Source organism: Phascolarctos cinereus, unplaced genomic scaffold (assembly GCF_003287225.1).
Source record: "Phascolarctos cinereus isolate Bilbo 61053 unplaced genomic scaffold, phaCin_HiC Scaffold_4;HRSCAF=312, whole genome shotgun sequence".
NCBI classification, from domain to species: domain Eukaryota; kingdom Metazoa; phylum Chordata; class Mammalia; order Diprotodontia; family Phascolarctidae; genus Phascolarctos; species Phascolarctos cinereus.
Window position 1 is genome coordinate 491,909,407 of NW_027555847.1, and position 18,761 is coordinate 491,928,167.

Consider the following 18,761-nt stretch of genomic DNA (forward strand, 5'->3'; position numbering starts at 1 on the left):
GGGTCTCAAAAGTCAATTAGTGGATTTCATATTTTATCCTAGACGCAATAGTGGCCTTTGGAATCAATTGAGTAGGGGATTGACAAAATCTGATCTACACTTAAGAGTCATACTGGCATACTGTGTTTAGGGTGCACTTGCGGTAAGGAAGTCATTGCAATCATACAGGTAAAAGGTAATGAGGATTTAAGCCAAATTCATGGTTGTATGGGTAGAAAAGTCAGATGTAAGACATATGGAAGGAGAAATGGCAAGATTTGACAGTTTATTGGATATGTAAGGCAAAGAAAACTTGAGGATATTACTAGGATTGTTGTTCAGTCATTTAATTCATATCTGACTCTTCATCACCCCATTTGGGATTTTCTTGGCAAAGACACTAGAGTGGTTTGTCTTTCCTTCTCCAATTCATTTTAAAGATGAAGAACTGAGGCAAACAAGGTTAAGTGACTTGCGAAGGGTCACACAGCTAGTAAGTGTCTGAGACCAGATTTGAACTCAGATGAATTTTGCTGACTTTGGGCCTGGCACTCTATCCACTGCATCACCTACCTGCCCCATTAATAGGGGTATGAACCTGGAAAACTGAAGGAAAAAATGATAGTTTCTTTGACAGATATAGGGAAATTTGGAAGAGGGATCAGCTTGATGAGAAAAATAATGAATGAGCTCTCTTCTGCCACTTGACCTTGAGATGCCTCTGGAATATCCAGTTTGAAAACTTCAATAGGTGTCTTGGTATTATGGAGATAAGGCTCAGTGTGAGTCTTGAGTATCGCTTGCTGAAAATACTTTCCCTTACGTGTGCCATCCCCTCAAACTCTTGCATCTCTGCTCAGTTCCAACTTATTCTCCAGTTCTCACTTTTATAGACAAACTCCTAGGAAAAATTTATCTGTAGTCATTACCTTCATTTCCTTACCCATTTTTCACTGCTCTACCAGTTGCAGTCTGGTCTCTGACCTCACCACACCACTTCAACTATGTTTTCCATTTTGCAGTGATGTTAGTCTCTCAACTGATGGCCTTTCTTAGTCCTCATCCCCTGTGTGCTCTGCAGTTTTTGGTGCTGTCTATCTTTCCTTTTCCCTTGAAGGCAGTGAGTTGGGATAATCTATGCTGGAGTAGAGAGAGGGCTAGACTTGGAGGCAATGATACCTCTGTTTAAATTCTCTGACACTTCATGTTGTGTGACTGGGGCCAAGTCACTTAACCTCTCTGATATTTGAAGTCCATTATAATCTGCCTGTCATCTGCCTTCCTAGACTTATTTCATATTACTCTTTAATGCACTCCTAAATTCTAGCCAAATTGCCATGCTAACTGTTTCCCAGACCAAACACTCCATCTTTCACTAATGTGTTTATTAGTAGCTCAGGTCCTACTTTCTACAGGACCCTTTCCTGAAATCATCCCAGGTGTTAATGCTTTCTCTTTCCTCAAACTATATCTTCTTTTTACTTAATCTGTGTATATACATGCTCTGTCCCTTCCACAGAATATCAGCTTGAGGACAAGAACTATTTTATTTTTTAATGTTATTTCAAACATTCCCTCTGCTAACTGGGAAATAAGATATACAGGCAATGGAGTATAGAAATCTGTCCCGCCCTACAGGAAAATAGAAGGGGAAGGGGATAAGAGAAGGAGAAGGGTGATAGAAAGGAGGGCAGATTATGGGAAGGGGGTATTCAGAATGCATGCTGTTTTGGGGTGGCGGGGGGAGAGATGGGGAGAAAATATAGAACTCAAAATCTTGTGGAAATGAATGTTGAAAACTAAAATAAATAATTTTGAAGAAAATTTCCCTCTGCTATTGGTATTTTTAATTAGCTAAAGGCTTTGTTTTGTTTTCCTTCCCTAGGAACCACCAGAGATGGGACTTTTAAAATTTACTCGGCCAGAAAACACTGTGGTTCCCACAAAACCTACAGTAGAACAACTGTCAAGTCTTATAAAAACTAGTCTTCAGTATCCAGAGTCCTTTAATCATCCATTTCATCAGAAAAGGTCTGAAATGTGTTCATTTTTGATAGTTGAAATTTTGCTACAGTTTTTTGTATTGTTTTTTAAATTTTTATTTACTGATTTTTGAAATGATGAAGTAATAAAGTTTGTCCAAACATCAATGAGAAATTTGAATATTTAAATATTTAAAACTTTATAAATAAATGTCTCAAAAGCATTTGACATTACCTACATTAATGTTATGGGTATGGTGCCTTACACAAAAATGCCACCCAGGGGGCAGCAAAGTGGCACAGTGGATAGAGCACTGGACCTGCAGTCAGGAGGACCTGAGTTCAAATGTGGCCTCAGACAGGTAACACTAGCTGTGTGATCCTGGGCAAGTCACTTAACCCTGTTGCCTAGCCAAAAAAAAAAAAAACATACTAAAATACCACCCAGAAGTCCCTACATTGAAAAGAGTAAAAAGAAAGCAAACTGTTTGACCTAGGGACTTATTTCATTTGTAGTTAGTAAAGAATAAGTAGAACCTTTAAATTTTGAGTTCTAAGAATCTTCCAACAGCTGAATTTAGAAAACCAGTGACATTTATTTAAGATATATTTAACAATAGTCAGCAAACATTTATTAAGCACCTACTATGTGCCAAGCACTGTGCTAAACTCTGGGGATACAAATAAGAAAACAGTCCCTGTCCTCAAAGAACTTATAATCTAGTGGGGAAAGATATTATACAAAAAGTAGCTGAAAGGGGAGCGGGGGTGGGGATGGAGTGGTAGTCAAGACCAGGCAGAGCAGCTGATGGATAATGAAGTTAGCTGGAAAATTCTGAGCTTCCCTTTATGGGAGCCTTTGGGAGGAGTTTATTACTGTTCCGTCCAGTCAGAGGGGAGAGGTCCCTGAGGGTGCTGAGCAGGTAGCGGAGTATCAAAGCTGAATTAGTCTCCACGATTAGGTTTCAGGGGATGACCTTTTCCTGGGGGAGGCATGATTTTTGTGGAGTCCAAACCAAGCAGAATTTCTGATGGGGAAACATTAAGAGTAACTAAAAGCAAATTTAGATTATGAATTTTTAGTTTTCCTTCTGTAGCTTATATCTAGAAGGTCAACAAAGGACTCCAAAGGTCAGAAATCAGATCCAAGAAAGTATCAGGTGTGATGTAAAAACGACAGTTGTATCAGATATCAAGATATTTGTTGTCATACCTTTATCTTTGTTGTCCCATGTAAACACTAATTATAAAATCATTAAAGCATGAGATCTTTAAGTTACTTTTTAACAAATTGGTTTTTGGTTTTGTTTTGTTTTTTTCAAATTGGTATGGTTTGTCTATATGCTGTCTGTATTTGTATTTTACTTATACTTTGTGAAAGTATTTAAAGATTTTATAAAATAATTTTAAAATTTTTTGAAGCTTTTTGCTCAATGAAATAATTCCTTGAAAAGAGTCTCAAGGGATGAGTGTTTATAGTCCTAAGGAAATGCTTTTTTATAAGATTAAGGAAAATGTTTATAATTGAGAGGTTATAAGACTCCTTAAAAACATAGGAATATAGTGTATTTAGCAGAATTTCAAACTTGATAAGACAACTTCACATAAAATGATTATTTTCCCCTCAGTACAACTTACTTTATTTAACAAACCCCTATTGAACATCTATTATGTTCAGAAAGCAACTTCAGGCCACCCTGCCTGACCTAGCAGTAACCTCATTCAGTCACCCAGAAATTTTCTTAGCCCTAGGCTTTGGGAAGACTTAACTCAGCCGTTAAGCATCAGATGATAAGTGGGTTTTTTTTTTTTTGGCTATTGCTACTCACTGTAAAGGAATTGGGATCTGCCTTTGTTAGTGAAAGGAAAATATCCCTGTGAATTACATTGTAGATTTTTGAGTAGGAAGAATCCTCCCACTGAGGGCTGGTTTTATTATGCCACAGTTGTATCTCTTATCTGAAAGGAACATAACTATTTGCACACAGTCTGTATTCACATATTCTCTTCATGATTAGGCTTTCCATAATTGAACATTTCATTTGTACCCTGCCCTCCCCCTCTTCCTCCTTCCCTCATTCCCTAATGACATTTAATTAGCCCCAAACCTTTTCTACCTGGCAAGGGTTTTGTAAATGTATATTGAACTGAATTAACAAAGAGAACAGAAATAGTTGTACATTCCCACAGAATTTTCCAGCTGAAGATTTTTTTCTTCTAAGCTTTTTGGGTAGTTATTGTTTACCTTTGTTCTGTTTTGGGGGTTTGGAGGTGGAGAAGAGCAGGAAATACCTTGGAAGTTCTTACATTTTTATTTTTAAGATTATTAAGTATAGCAATTAATTGAATGGACACATTCCATTAATTAGATGTACTAATGTATGTGTTGTTTTCTTCAGTAATATTTCTCATCAAAAAGGCTTGTTTTGAGTGACTTTACAGCTGACATTGTTTGAACATAGATTATTTTAAGATCTCTACCTATCTTTATAGTAGGTATTTTAAAAATACAAGTTCTTTTTTCAATTATTAAATACTACCTCTATTTCAAAAACAAAAACATGTTCAATCCTTTTTCTTCCTCTCTCACAGCCTTTGTTTAGTACCAGTTACCCTCTTACTTTCCAATTGTTCTCAGACGGATGTAGATGTAATAATCGATCTGCGACATAAAGCAACAAGGTAATGGTTTTGAAGTGTAGAAAGAGATAGCCTCTTTTATATAGGGTGTCCCAAAAGTCTTGGTGTAGTTTTAAATTAAAGCTAAGGGTGGTGGTGGAGTTGGGGGGGGGGTGGCAGAGCAGAACCACTCTATTACCCCTCCTTACTGTGCATTTCATTTTGGTTAAATAGTGTGGTAAGATAAAAAATACTGGACCTAGGAGTCAGGAAACTTCAGTTTCAGTTCTGGTCCTGGTATTTCCTAGCTGTTGCTTGAGACAGTACTTATAAAATCTCTGTTTCAGAAAATTTATAGAATCTATTTAACACTATCCTTATCTGTATAACGGCTGAGTTGTGAGTAATTCTGTGAAGGGTGCTTTAAAACACTGTATAAATGTGAGCTTCTCATAAGACTTCTTTAACTTCCATTGTTATAGAGCAATAAATGAGTTGTCCTCTAGACAGATGAATTTTAACAAAAGTCTCAAAAATGATAGACTTTTTTGTTAAAAATTATACTTTAAATAAAGCTATCATTCAAAGTACCTAGCCACTGGTATTTTCAGAAGTAAAGCTTGCTTTGCACTGTTGTGCTAAGCTTAAAAATGGAAAATTAGGAAACAAAAGATTTAGGATCAGTTGTTGAAACTTGCTGTTAATCTTTTAAAAACATAAAACAAATGGAGTTGTCAGCTCTCCTTTTCTTCTCTTTCAGCCCAGATGCACTGGAAGTCCATGGTTCATTCACATGGCTTGGGCAGACCCAATACAAACTACAGCTTAAGAGCCAGGAAATCTACAATTTGCAGCTGAAAGCTTGCTTTGTTCATGCAGGTGTCTATAATCTTGGAACTCCTAGGGTATTTGCCAAGTTATCGGACCAAGTGACATTGTTTGAAACAAGTCAGCAGAGCTCTATGCCAGCACTGATCATCATCAGTAATGTGTGACCACTTGCAAATTTGTACTGGAAACCAAAAGAATCACTTTTATCTTATTTTGCTGAATGAATCTTAACAGCAGTTTTGGGGACATCTACCATATTACAAAAGATGGTATAGGATCACAATAGCAAATATTCAAACCTCTTGTCAGTTTATGTTTATCGATGCAAAGCACGTTGGACTGAGAATGCATAGATTCTTTTTGTATTTTTTTTCAACTCTGGTAATAATTTAAATATTCAAAATACAGATTTTGAACATATCCATGCACCTTAGGCCCTGTCTCTAAAAAATTAATGATTGACTGCTGTAACAGCTTCCAGGATTGGTGCATATTAGTGGCCGTATTAGGAGATAATTTCAGAAAAATGGCCTTTGTTGGCTATGCTGTTCTTAAGCCATTAGTCCCTATAAATTCCAGCTTTACTGTGAAGTTTACTATAGAGTGTTAAATACAAATTCTGCTGTTCTCACTTTTCACAGTTCTCAAAAATCGGTTTTGGCCCTATGTTATAAAAGTCTTCATGTTTAAGTATCCAGTGGACCTTTTTACTTATACATAACTGTACAAATTAAGTTTCATCTGATACTTTGAGTATAATTTTAGAACCAATTTGACCTTTTTTTCGTCATTCATCTCAGTACAGAATGCACTATTTCACAACCATGAGATTTTTGTCATTTAAATTGTCATTCACTTTATTATGTAATTTAACAACCTGGGTTGATCTGTTTAAAATATAAATCTACTCAAGTTAATTAAAAGTAAGCTTTTCAAGAAATGTATTATATTTATAACAAATGTATTGTAAATAGAATAAAGCGTACATCATATTCACTGTATAGGCTCTATTGAGTTATTTTATTGTATTTATAGGAGGAATTACTGTGTGCTACATCTATATAAATGACATATGTATGTATAAGCCAGTCATTTTAGTATTGTCACCTCCTAGAGAGCCAATTTCATTGTAAGAGCAAGCACTATTCAATTAGATGTTCCAATATAGATTAGATGTTAGTCTTCAGGAAGAAGTAAACTCTTAAGAATAATTTCAGGTTGCCCTAGTATTTATAGTTTTTGAGCCTGAATATTTATTGAGAGACGTTCTTCTTTCTGTAGGATAGGAAAACACAATGTGTGCCTTAACAGTAATAAAAAAAAATAATAGTGATACTTTCTTTAACAAATATACTTAAATTCACACATCCAAATAATGGGTGTTGTCTCCTTTGAAGTATTCATTTTGAGAGACTTATTCCAGCAATTCTGACCTTGCCTAAGACATGGGCTGGGATTTTTTTAATTTCCTCTTTTGGAGTTATCTACGATACATTCTTTTAAGTTTTTTCAGTAGTGGCAAATGAATCCTTTTACAATGGATTTTATTTTTTGGGGGAGAAAAAAGCAAAAGGCATGAAGGGAATAATGTGGTCCAACTTGCACATTAGGAAGATCAATTTGACAACTCAGTAGAAAGTAGATTGAAGTGAGGAGAGACTGGATGGGAGTGGGGAACCTGCAGCCTTGAGGCCTATGTGGCCCTTTCCTCAAGTGCTGCATTTTGACAGAATCTAAACTTCACAAAACAAACTGCCTTAATAAAAGGATTTGTTCTGTAAAACTTGGACTTAGTCAAAAGGCCACACTTAAGGAGGTCACATGTGGCCTTAAGGCCACAGGTTCCCTGCCCGTGGTGTAGGAACTAGCAAGCTACTGCAACAGTCCATGTGTGAAATGATGAGGGCCAGCGTGCAGGTAATGGCAGTGTCAGAGGAGAGAAGGAGGTGTAAACGGCAATGAACAGATACAGGACAAAGTAAAGGAGTGATGAATTGAGGGTGACACCTAGGTTGGGAGCCTAGATGAGTGGGAAGATGGTGGTACCTTCTACAGCAATAGGAAAGTTAGGCAGTCAAGGGCAGAGGGGGAGGGGGAGATAATGAATTTTGTTTTGGACATGTTGAGTTTAAGATGTCTCAGACATCCAGTTTGAAATGTCCAATAGGCAGTTGGAGATAGAAAATTGGAGGTTGGGAAAGAGGGGAGTTTAGGGATTGCCAAATAGATTTGTCAGTCATCTGAACAAAGATAATAATTCAATCTATGAGAGCTGATGAGATCACCAATCAAAATAATATAGTGGGAGAAGATCCAAGACAGAGCCTTGGGAGCAGGGATATATTGGTAACTAACGACCAGTTCTCTGGGAAAAAATGATGTATATAGAACACTTAACATATAATCTGCATTATTAATATTATTACCATCATTTTCTTAAACCTAGATAATAAACCAATAAATGAATCCCCAATTTTGTAGCATGCCAATGTCCAAGGTGTAAATGCTCTCCTAAAAATGTAACAGTCCGTGGCTCAGCAGAGTGTTCTGGTGTTCCTTTCACCTGGATTGTCAGGGTGCTCTCTTTAGCTAGGGCAACAATACGTAGCCTGGGATTGGCAGAAGCCTCTACCCTCTGACTCCCTGAGAACACAGACTCTGAGGTTTCTTGTTAGGGCCCACTGTTCTGGGCTGGTCACGAATATGTCCATGGTGTGATACTCGCTCTCCTAACGGAATGAGGGTACGCATATTATATGGGTTGAGCAGACGTAGTCGAGGCGGTGGAGTACTGTACTCCAGCCACGTCTCCATCGACACGCCCACTCCGTGTCCCTTGAGGCGGCTAGACCTATGGGTTCTAGTCTAGTCATCAGCCGCCTATGCATTGTGATTGCTCTTCATTGGTATGGAGGCGGGATTGGACTATGGAGTATAAGTGGCTCGGTCTGGTTACAGTTTCTGACTTCCAGTCAGGAGGTGGGAGAGATTAAGCCTTTGTTGTTTGACAATTCATCCTGGTTCATCATAAGTTTGCAGCATGAATACCACTCCTACTTATCATGTTCAACCACTTACATTTCCGTTTTCTTGTGGAGCTTTATGCTGTGGAATAGAACTGCCTAGGTAAGCAGGCAGTTGATGCTCTAAGGTCTTTTAATATGCAGTTGAGCTATTCCAGCCGAGCCTCAGATCCTTTCTAAGGCTTGAAGTGCTTCCTTTACATTTGAAAAGGTTTCCCCCTTTTACCTCAATGACTCGCTTTTGTCCCTTCCAACCTTTAGTTTTGCTGAAGTCTAAAGCGTACCCCCTTAAATGCAATATAGAAAGTAGAATATGCAATAATTCTTTTCTCACTGTCGCATTAAACAACAAAATAATTTCTGTCCAGAGCATATTGGATTATCATGCTAAACCAACCTGAGATGGAACTTTACAGCTCAAATCAGGAAAGTAATATCTGATATTTATATAGTGCATTAAGGTTTACACGATCTCATTTGATCCTTAACACAATTCTGTGAAATAGGTGCTATTATTATCCCCATTTTACAGACAGGAAAATGAGGCTCAAAGAGGTTAAATAATCTACTACGGATCATACGGCTCATGTGTCTGAAGTATAAATTTAACCTGCATTTTTCCCCCAATCCCAAATCTAACTATCTATTGCTTCTCAAAATAAAATACAAAACTAATGCAGGGTTAGATTCTGGGAACATACGTTTTTGGTAAGCCTGCTCTGGAAGTCTGTGATGATGTGGAATAAAGGAGCCCAGCTCTTGGCTTCAGCGCATATAGGGGCATTTGGTAACTTTCTTTTCCACTTACCATTTGGTAAAGAAAAAGGATTTTGGCTTGGAAATAGTGCCTCAGCTGCTAGATATGAATAGCCATTGGACTATGTACCAAAGGTTACAATTATAACCAATTCCCAGCATAGATTCCTGTCACTGGACCTTTTAGTTATTCTGTGGCCCTTATGAGATCTTAACAAGATTTTGTTGTTCAGTTGTTTTTCAGTGTGTCTGACTCTTCCTGACCCTATTTGAGTTTTTCTTGGCAGAGATTCTTGAGGGGTTTGCCATTTCCATGTCCGGCTTATTTCATAGATGAAGCAACAGGGTTAAGGGACTTGTCCAGGGTCACACAGCTATATCTGAGGCCAAATTTGAACTCAGGAAGATGAATCATCCCGGCGCTCTGTCTACTGCACCACCTAGCTGTCCCAAATAAAGCCATAAGTCTAGTCCATTTGAAGAGGTCTAGAGGTTTGGGATACTGAAACCCCAAGATCACAACTCGGGCCCTGCCTGAATGAATTCAACTCAAATCTTCTTCCAGCCAGAGAAAAAGTTTATTAGAGAGAAACCGCACAGGCCAGACTCTTAAGGAATCTGAACATTAGTAATGCCCGTGGAGACAGGCATGAGAAAGTCTCAGCCTTTTGGGCATGAGAGAATCTCAGTCTTTGAATGGGGGCCAGGGTGGATCTTATATACACTGAAGTAACTTTGGGTGGCCAGAGGAGGGGGCTGGGAAAAGGGTCTAGGTAAGAATACCGATTGGAATGTCTAAGAGATTGAATAGACAATGGGAATAGATAATGAAAAGAACTGAGAGGCATCTGAATAAGATCAAAAGGTGGAGCTAGGGCTTTCACAGGGAGATAAGGGAGTTGATAAGGAACCATTTGAGACAAGAGTAAGGAAAGTTTAAGGGTTTTCTGGGGTCTGTGGACAAATGGGAGCCAGATTCTTTGCAGTGCAAGGGGCCAAGGCGCATCAGAATAAGATCAAAAAGTAGGGCTAAGGCTTTCAAAGGGAGGTGAGGAGCTGGGGCCATAGAGCCAGAATCCCTTTAGAGCAAGGGGCAAAGATCTCGGCTTGGGCCCATACCCCATCACATTCTATTTCCAGAACTCATTCACTTTGGAGCAGAAAAGAAAAAATGCAAAGAAACAATAGTGCCATATTCACAGCCATGTGTTAGGCCAGGGGTGGGGGTGGGATAGGAGCTGGCAGGAGGAGGCTCCTGCTGCTGCCATTGCTGCTACCATCCTCCTCACCTAGAAGCTTACGGTAATCCTTCCCTTGCTTATCGGTACAAAGAAAGGACCTATTTTGGCCAGCCAGTTGGTACCCTTTTGAATGCACACTCAGTTCTACCCCAGCAGCTGACCAAAAGTCTTTTTTTTCCCTTTTCTTCCAGGACAGGACCAAAATCAGTTATCAAATACCTAAAGTGGAGAGCCAGGACCCACTATTCCAAATCATCATACACCTCCAGAAACAGTTTCACCAAATACTTGTTCTGGACTGGGCCTGAGTCAGTCCAGTCCCTCCTGTAGTTTAGGTTTAATACTAGAGCAAAGTGAAGACACCTAGATGTCATTCAATAGTTAACAAAAGAAGGTTTACTTAGCTACATCAGGAGAAGATTATTTAACAAGGAGAGACATTGATTCAGCAGAGTGAAGCTCTCTTGCATGCCCTTAGTGATGCAGCAGCCACATTTCAGAGAGCCCACCCTCTCCTTGATGGGGGCGGGGCCCAAGCCAAGATCTTCGTGCTTTGCCCCAAAGGGAATCTGACTCACAGGCCCCAGACCCTCATCTCCCTTTGAAAGCCTGAGCCTTACCTTTTAATCTTATTCAGATGCACCCTAAAAGAATCTGGCTCCCTTTGGTCTATAGGTCCCAGAAAGGCCTTCCTTTATCTCCTTTTGAAAGTCCTAGCCCCACCTTGATTTTGTGCAGATGCCTTTCAAACTTCTGCCTTCCTGTTCCCTCCATTATCGATTCCCATTGTCTATTCAATCTCTCTGACTTCCCCAATTAGAATTCTTACCTAGACCCTTTTCCCAACCCCCTTCTCTGACCACCCAAAGTTACTTTAGTATTTGAGATCCACCTTGGCCCTCATTCAGATGCTGAGAATCTCAGGCCCACAAGGCTGAGAATCTCTCATGCCCGCTCGTCCTTACGGGTGTCACCCAGCCTATATGTTTTACCACTAATAAACTTTTCCTCTGGCTGAAGAAGATTTGAGTTGAATTCTTTCAGACAGGGCCTGGTACGGTGATCTTGGGGTCTCAGTACCCCAAAACCCCTAGACCTCTTCACCCTAACTTGTGGCTGCTTTGTATTCAAGTGGCGATTGGGTGTCCAACAGACTGAACCTTTAGTCCTCTGAGCTAAACAAGTATCTGGGAATGTCTCAATACCTTTTAAGGGAAAACCCAACAAATCTTCACGAAATGGAGGTAAAGACATTACATTCTTTTCTCTATGGACAAAGCCTTCGTTGTCCAGTCCTTCATTCCAGGTATATTCCACAAATACCATGTAACACCTGGTGGTACAAGTCACTGAATTTGGAATCAGGAGGTGGATTTGAGTGGTAACTACTGAAAACTCATTGTGTGACCTTGGGTAAGTTCTTTCTCTTCTGGGACTCACTTTCCTGGTGTGAATAACTAAGGAGTTGGGGGTTGGAATAGATGTCTTTAAGGTTCCTTGCAGCTCTAACAATTTCTGACTTATGTTTAGTCTTGTACTAAAGAGAAAATCAATTGATTTCTTATTCTTAGGTTCTTATTCCCCTATGTGGAGCTAAACTGATTTAACTATGTAGGAAGATTGGTTCTCTAGAAAGCACTCCAAGTGCTTTGATTATAGTATTATCTGCTCAAAATGTGGTCCAGGAATGAGGAAATATTGGTGTCTCTCAATTTCTCATGGCTCTGAATTTGTTTCAGTGAGCATGATTGAAGCAGCAAGGCAACCTGAGAGAAGCAGCATGTGCCAGCCAAGTAGGACCACCACCAACACCACCATGTGGATCACCATCTTCCCTCAAGCCTTGATGGAAACAGCCCAGGACCCTGAACCCAAGAGCCTTGGGACTAGTGATGCTTCCAGCCCAGTGCCCACAGCCATCATCTTGAGGCATCCACTGTGGAGATGCAGCCTGGCAGCTGCTTCTGCAGGTGCTGCAGCAGCAGCTAGTGAAGACTCAGAAAGGAGAGTTCTTGTCACCAAAGCCCTTGGCATTGTCAACTGGTTCAACATCAGAAACTGATGTGATTCGACCTGTGGAAATGACATCAAAGAACAGGCTACCATCTTCTTTGCTATTGCGCCCTAAGGACCATGGAAGCTTTCCATCTGAGTTGGAGCTGAAACTTCCATTATGTGTTGTTCCTATAGGAATGTGAGCTTCCTGAGAACAGGGTCTGTCTTTTCTATTTGTATCTCCAGTGTTTATCCCAGTGCTTTGCATATAATAAGTGCTTAATAGATGCTTCATTCATTCATTCATTCATATTTTGGAAAATGGAGGGGGATACATCATCATCTACAATCCAGAGGTTACCAAACTTATTTGGCCTAAAAAAATTACTCAGCATCCACCTGGAAATCTATTTTCTTTAACCCTTTAATGTTTTTTTTTTGAAATTTGCTTCATTTCAAAAAATATAAAATATATTTATTTTTTAAATGATGCATCTCGAATTTAATAATTTATTGTAAATTTGTGGTTTCTTTCCTGCATTAAAATTTTGATGATGCAATATTGCATCACGTATCACTATAGTATCATATTGTAAACAAGTCATTACACGCCCATATTCCTGCCTATGCATGCTGGACTTCCCGACAATGTTCAACAGGCTCACCTTCCAACACTTCCTTGTTAAGACCTGTTGGTGGGTTGGCCCGCTGATTGGTTATAACTTGCATTTTGTGTGTTTATTTGTAAAATAATGTAATCACTACAGCTTTAACTCTGTTATACAACAGATGAAATATGTACACATGGTTTTTCAGAATTATCTTCTCTTCTTTCCTTATGCTTCTACCACCCCCTTATTTTTATTCAATACCTCCCAATTGCACCCAAGGCTACTACTGCCCCCCTGGATCATTTCAGCACCCCCCATGGGGTGGTACCACCCACTTTGGGAACTTATGTACACTGTTAGTCCCTGAGTAAAGTTGGGGTTCCCTAAAGGACTGACTCAGGAAGGCAGATCAGCATTATTGGTGTAGATAATTCAGGAGATAATACATGCCCCGTTCGCAATTTTGTTTAACTGTGTCCATGTGGTTCATGTTCAGGTACCCTTGTCTAAATCCTATATAATGTAAACCTTTCAGAGCCTGGATGAAAGGGAGCCACACCTTATTTCTGGTTCACTCTCCCCTATCAAATAACCTAATAAATTTTAAAAAAAAATTATTTCAGATTTTGGGGTCTGTCTTTGAAAACCACAACATAAATGCTGTTGTTATTTATCTATCAACAAAGAAGTCCCAGAAGTTGGCAGTATGCATAGTTTCCTTTCCCAGGAAAACCCTTCCATTAACCATTTCAGTTACTCTGGGATATTTTTCATTTACTCTACTAGTTATCTGGTCTAATTATAAATGAATCAAACATAAAACATAAACTATAGAACTGGAAGGGGATTTAGTCCAATGCCCTGGTTTTATAAATATGTGATCATGGGCAAACCATGTAACATCTCAGATGTTCAGTCTCCTCATTTGTAAAATGGGGATAATAATACTTGTACTACCTACTTTATAGGGTTGTGATGAGATAAGTGCTTTGCAAACTTTAAAGTGTATGAGAGAGAGAAAGAGAGAGAGAGAGAGAGAGAGAAGAGAGAGAGAGAGAGAGAGAGAGAGAGAGAGAGAGAGAGAGAGAGAGAGAGAGAGAGAGAGTGTGTGATTAGAGAGCTCACTCAGGGTAAGAACTCCTGGTCTAGCCCTTCACTTCTACGCTAGTACCCTTTTAGCTCAGGGTGAGTGAGCAAGTAAGGAAAGATTTTGAGGATCCTGATATAACATGTGAACAGATTGGGCTAGGGAGAACTGGAAAGCCACAAACACTAAATTTTTTTCTACTTTACTTTTATTTAAAATAAATATTATTGATGTAATTTACTTTCATGTCACCTACATTTTTAAAAGTTATCCTTCCCATTCCCAGAGAGTCATTCCTTAAAACAAAGAATGGGGAGGGGAGAACGGGGAGGAATCAGTTCAGTGAAACTAACCAATATAGTGAAAAAAAAAATTTGACATTATATGCAATATTACACAACCATAGTCCCCCACTTCTGCAGAGAAGGTGAGGGGGGTAGATGAAAAGCAGCTGTCAAATCCCAATTTATTAAGGAATCTGTTCTAAGAAAGAGACAGATGAAATTAGGGTACATGTGTCCATAGTTTAATTTCTTTCAAGCTGACTTGACATGCCTGGGAGTTCAGTCCAAAACTGAGCCCCCTCCAGCCAGTTCAGAGCTGGTTTGATTTGGGATTTGGGGGCACAGGGTTATATGCCCTTCGAAGAGTAGGTGTTCCCAAGGGATACCAATCAATTCTGGGAGGTGGGCTATATTAAAATGAGAGTCCTGAGTGACTTAGGTCATTTAATCTTGGTCAAAGAAACAGCAATTTCTGTATCACCTGTCTTGACAATAGGGAGGAATCAACATTCTCCAGACCTGTCTGCACAACATAATGTGCAGGAATACACTCACTTAGATTAGATCTTTTTTTTCTCTTAAATTTTTAGGTGATTAGGGTTAAGTGACTTGCTCAGGGTCACACAGCTAGTAAGTGTCAAGTGTTTGGTCTGAGGCTGGATATGAACTCAGGTCCTCCTGACTTCACGGCCAGTGCTCTATCCACTGTGCCACCCAGCTGCCCTTTAGATTAGATCTTAATGTCCTGAAGGACTGAAAGAAAGGGGAATAGGGAAGCTCTGAGTCTCCAAGACAATGATTACTAAGAAAAATCATTTTTCACACAGTAAATTAATCTGTGCCTAAAAAAGAGATTGGCACAGATCTTAGGAAACTGAAAACTAATATCTTACCCTAATAACACTTTGCAAATATATGTATTGTCTTCTGAGTATGGCTTTAGTTAACACTGTTTCTCTCCTCTTTTTGCACTGTCAGCTGAATTTGGCTGTTTTTCTTGCCTTTTTTACCCCCTACTGTGGACCCCTTAAACCATAGATAAAAGGCATATAGGGCAATTTTTGGATCTGTGGAAAGGATTCTCCAATCTTGCGTTCACAGGCTCAGCCATTTTATCAAGTTTTCAATGCTCTATAATTCAGTTACATTTTTCTTCTTGAATAAGAATAAGCGATATGGAAAGGCCAGTTGAGTGGCAACAGTTTGAGACTTCTTTGATAGTTCAAAGAAAGTTTAAGCGTTTTCTGGAGCCATAGACAAATGGGACTCATTCTTTTTGGGGTGAAGGGCAAAGGTCTCAGCTTGGGTCCATACCCCATCACCTATAGCCAAGTCACTTATCTTCTCTGAGTCTCTAACATGGGATTAATAATAGCCAAAATATTTATTTAATAGGATTGTTGAAAGATTTAAAAGGGATATAAAGTGCTTTGTAAACTTTTAAATATTATATAATCATTTTATAGAATAATAATAATAATAATGGCTACTATTATTATTATCATTATCATCATTATTCTCCTTGATGTGTGCCTGAAGTCATTTATACAAGATGAGTCCAGCTATAGTCTGACAGACTATGGAAGGCAGTCCTTCCTTGTTGCTTTGTGAGACCAGAGAAGCATTTGAATGTTTTAAGAACTTTCTCAAATGCTTTAACCAAGTACTTTAGGATGGACTTCATGTGATGGAATATCTGAAAACAAAAGAAAAGAGTGGTCTACTGTGAATGCTGTTATCCAAGGTCTAATGAACTCTGAAAGTAAAAGCTTAAAGGCCACTCTTAGGAGCTTTTATTCCCCTTATTTTGTGGTAGGATGAGTGGTGTCTCTAAGTACCAAATTCATACAGGATTCTTGCAAAACCTTAAGCATCATAAACAGAAGACTGTAGCAAACACTAATTTCATGATGTTAGACTTCAGACTGCCTGATGGTGATTAGAAATCCCTTGCAGGTGAGTTTCATTATTCTGAGATCTATTGGTATGTTCTCAAATGACTTCTAAAAACATCTTGGGATTGGCAGGTTTTTGCCAAAATTCGTGCAAACATTTCTATTTTGGGAGACTGACACCTGATTCACAGCTTGATATTTCCCCTGATTTCTACTCACTTTCTCAGTTTGGCTGTCTGTACACCCACAACAGACCTCCCCCGCTTTCCCTCTCAGATTTTTTTTTTCCATATAGGCTTTTAAATTAAGTTCCCCAGGTTTCCTTGCAGTGATGGAAAAAAAAAATCACATCTGGGCACCAGGTATATTTGCTTATTCATTATGAATTGCTGCAGAGAAAGTGCTTTGTAAAGCTTAAAGTGGTATAGAAACATGAATTATTACCACTGTTGCTCCATTCATTTTAGACATCAGCTTTTTAATGCTTTCCTAAGAAAATGCTCTATTTACTACTAACAAAGAACTAATGTAATATTTATACTCTAATTTGTAACTTTTCCCAAATGTTGTGTTCAAAATGTTTAGCCTCACTCTTTTTAATGCTAGTATTCATATGTCAACACAGAAGAATCCTTTGAAAGATCATCTACTTCAACCATCTTATTTTGCCAATAAAGAAACAGAAGGTTAGAGAGAGGAAGTAACCTGCTCAAAGTTAACATGGTTGGATAATGGCAAAGCTGTGATTAAACCTGTTCTCCTGACTCCTGGTCCAGTGCCCTTTCCACAGTACTTTGCAGTCTCCTAATTTCCTCCTAGGGATGCAGTATATCTGTGAGTCACAGAATGTCACAACTTCAGATGAATCAGAATTCCAGGTGACCCAAAGCAATGGAGGGATTCATAGCAGGTGTTAAGTAGGTGACAGCATATCACCTACCATAGCTTACATGCAAGAAATGTATGCAAGCATAATTGATGGGGTATAGGGCCCAAGTCAAGACCTTTGCCCCTCAGCCCCGAAAGAATTTGGGTCCCCAGAAAACCCTTAAACTTTCCCTGAACTAAGAAGTCTCAAGCCATTGCTTGAGAATATAAACCACTCACCTGTCCTTTCCTTCTCTGTCTAGGCCCAATCTCAATTCTTTGTTATCCTAATTCCTTATCTGTCTAGGCCCAAACTCCCAATTCTTTGTTATCCTAATTAAGGCTAGCCTTCCATTGTCTATTCCCAGATGACCCCATTCAACCTCCCAGACACTCCCATCAGGATTCTCCCAGGACCCTTTCCCCAGCCCCCCTAGGTTTAAGATCCTCCCTAAACTCCTCCTGTAGTACTGGCCACTCCCATCAAGATGCCCCTTCTCCCAGCCCCCCACAGTCACCCCAAAACTACTTGACCACTCCCAGATCCCTCCCATAGGCTTTCTGTATATAAGATCCATCCTGGCCACCATTTAGGGGCAGAGACTTCCTCATGCCTGCTTCTCCTTACAGGCAACACAAATGGTCAGATTCCTTAAGAGTCTGGCCTATATGGCTCATCTTTAAAAAAAACTTGTCTTTGGCTGAAAGAAGGCTTGAGTCGAATTCTTTTGGACAGGACCCATGTGTCATGATTTTGGGGTCCCAGCACCCCTAACATCTACACTTCAACAATACAACAAAAAAAAGATGATAGTACATGAAACTACAAATCTATTATGTACAAATTATCGTGAAAATTCTTTTTTTTCTTTTTTTCTTCCTTTCATTTCTCTAATCAACAGTAATTTAGAGCATTTTTATATGACTATAAGTTGTTTTGATTTCTTCATTGGAAAACTGCCTGTTCATATTCTTTGACCATTTATCAATTGGGGAATGACTCATATTCTTATAGATTTGACAAAGTTCTTAATATATTTTAGATATGAAACCTTTATCTGATAAACTATATATAAATTTTTTTCCCCAAAATTTTCTGCTTTCCTTCTAATCTTGGCTACATTTGTTTTTGAATATTATTTTAAATGTACTTAAAAAGGAATTAAGGGGGGATGATTGTATAGTACAATAGATCCCATTTAAGGGGTTTGGAGCAATGGGCCGAGGAATTCCTACTAAAAATTCCTGAACAGATACCTTAAGCAGTAAATAATTGTTCGTTATGTTACAAATATATTTCTCCTCTGTGACAACAAGCATATGAATATTTGAACACTACCAGTTTGTTTCTGCAGAATCTGAAACTATCATGATCCTGTGCACAATGATTTTGGTGTTCAGGCATAATTACATCAAACTATGACCACTTCTGACTAAACACAACATTTTCATACATTTTCTCCACCTGTGATCAAATTGTTTAAAAACCACCACAAGAGTTTGACATTTGAGAGAAAACCAATCCCTAGTGAAGGGTCAGAAGCATACATGTTCTCTCATTTGTATTATTTACATTGCACCAGAATAGTTC

At 38.9% G+C, this 18,761-nt stretch overlaps 1 protein-coding gene across 3 annotated transcripts in view; it reads left to right on the plus strand.

Moving 5' to 3' along the window:
• The window catches only part of TRAPPC8 (trafficking protein particle complex subunit 8), a 135,566-nt gene extending 129,154 nt beyond the window's left edge, over nucleotides 1–6,412 (plus strand). For all 3 annotated transcript variants that reach the window (XM_020992550.2, XM_020992551.2, XM_078153445.1), the window contains 3 exons: nucleotides 1,865–2,010; nucleotides 4,554–4,643; nucleotides 5,341–6,412. In XM_020992550.2, the coding sequence (XP_020848209.1) occupies nucleotides 1,865–2,010; nucleotides 4,554–4,643; nucleotides 5,341–5,575 (471 nt within the window). In that variant the 3' untranslated portion in view covers nucleotides 5,576–6,412. The remainder of the gene's footprint in view (nucleotides 1–1,864; nucleotides 2,011–4,553; nucleotides 4,644–5,340) is intronic.
• Nucleotides 6,413–18,761: the final 12,349 nt, after the last annotated feature.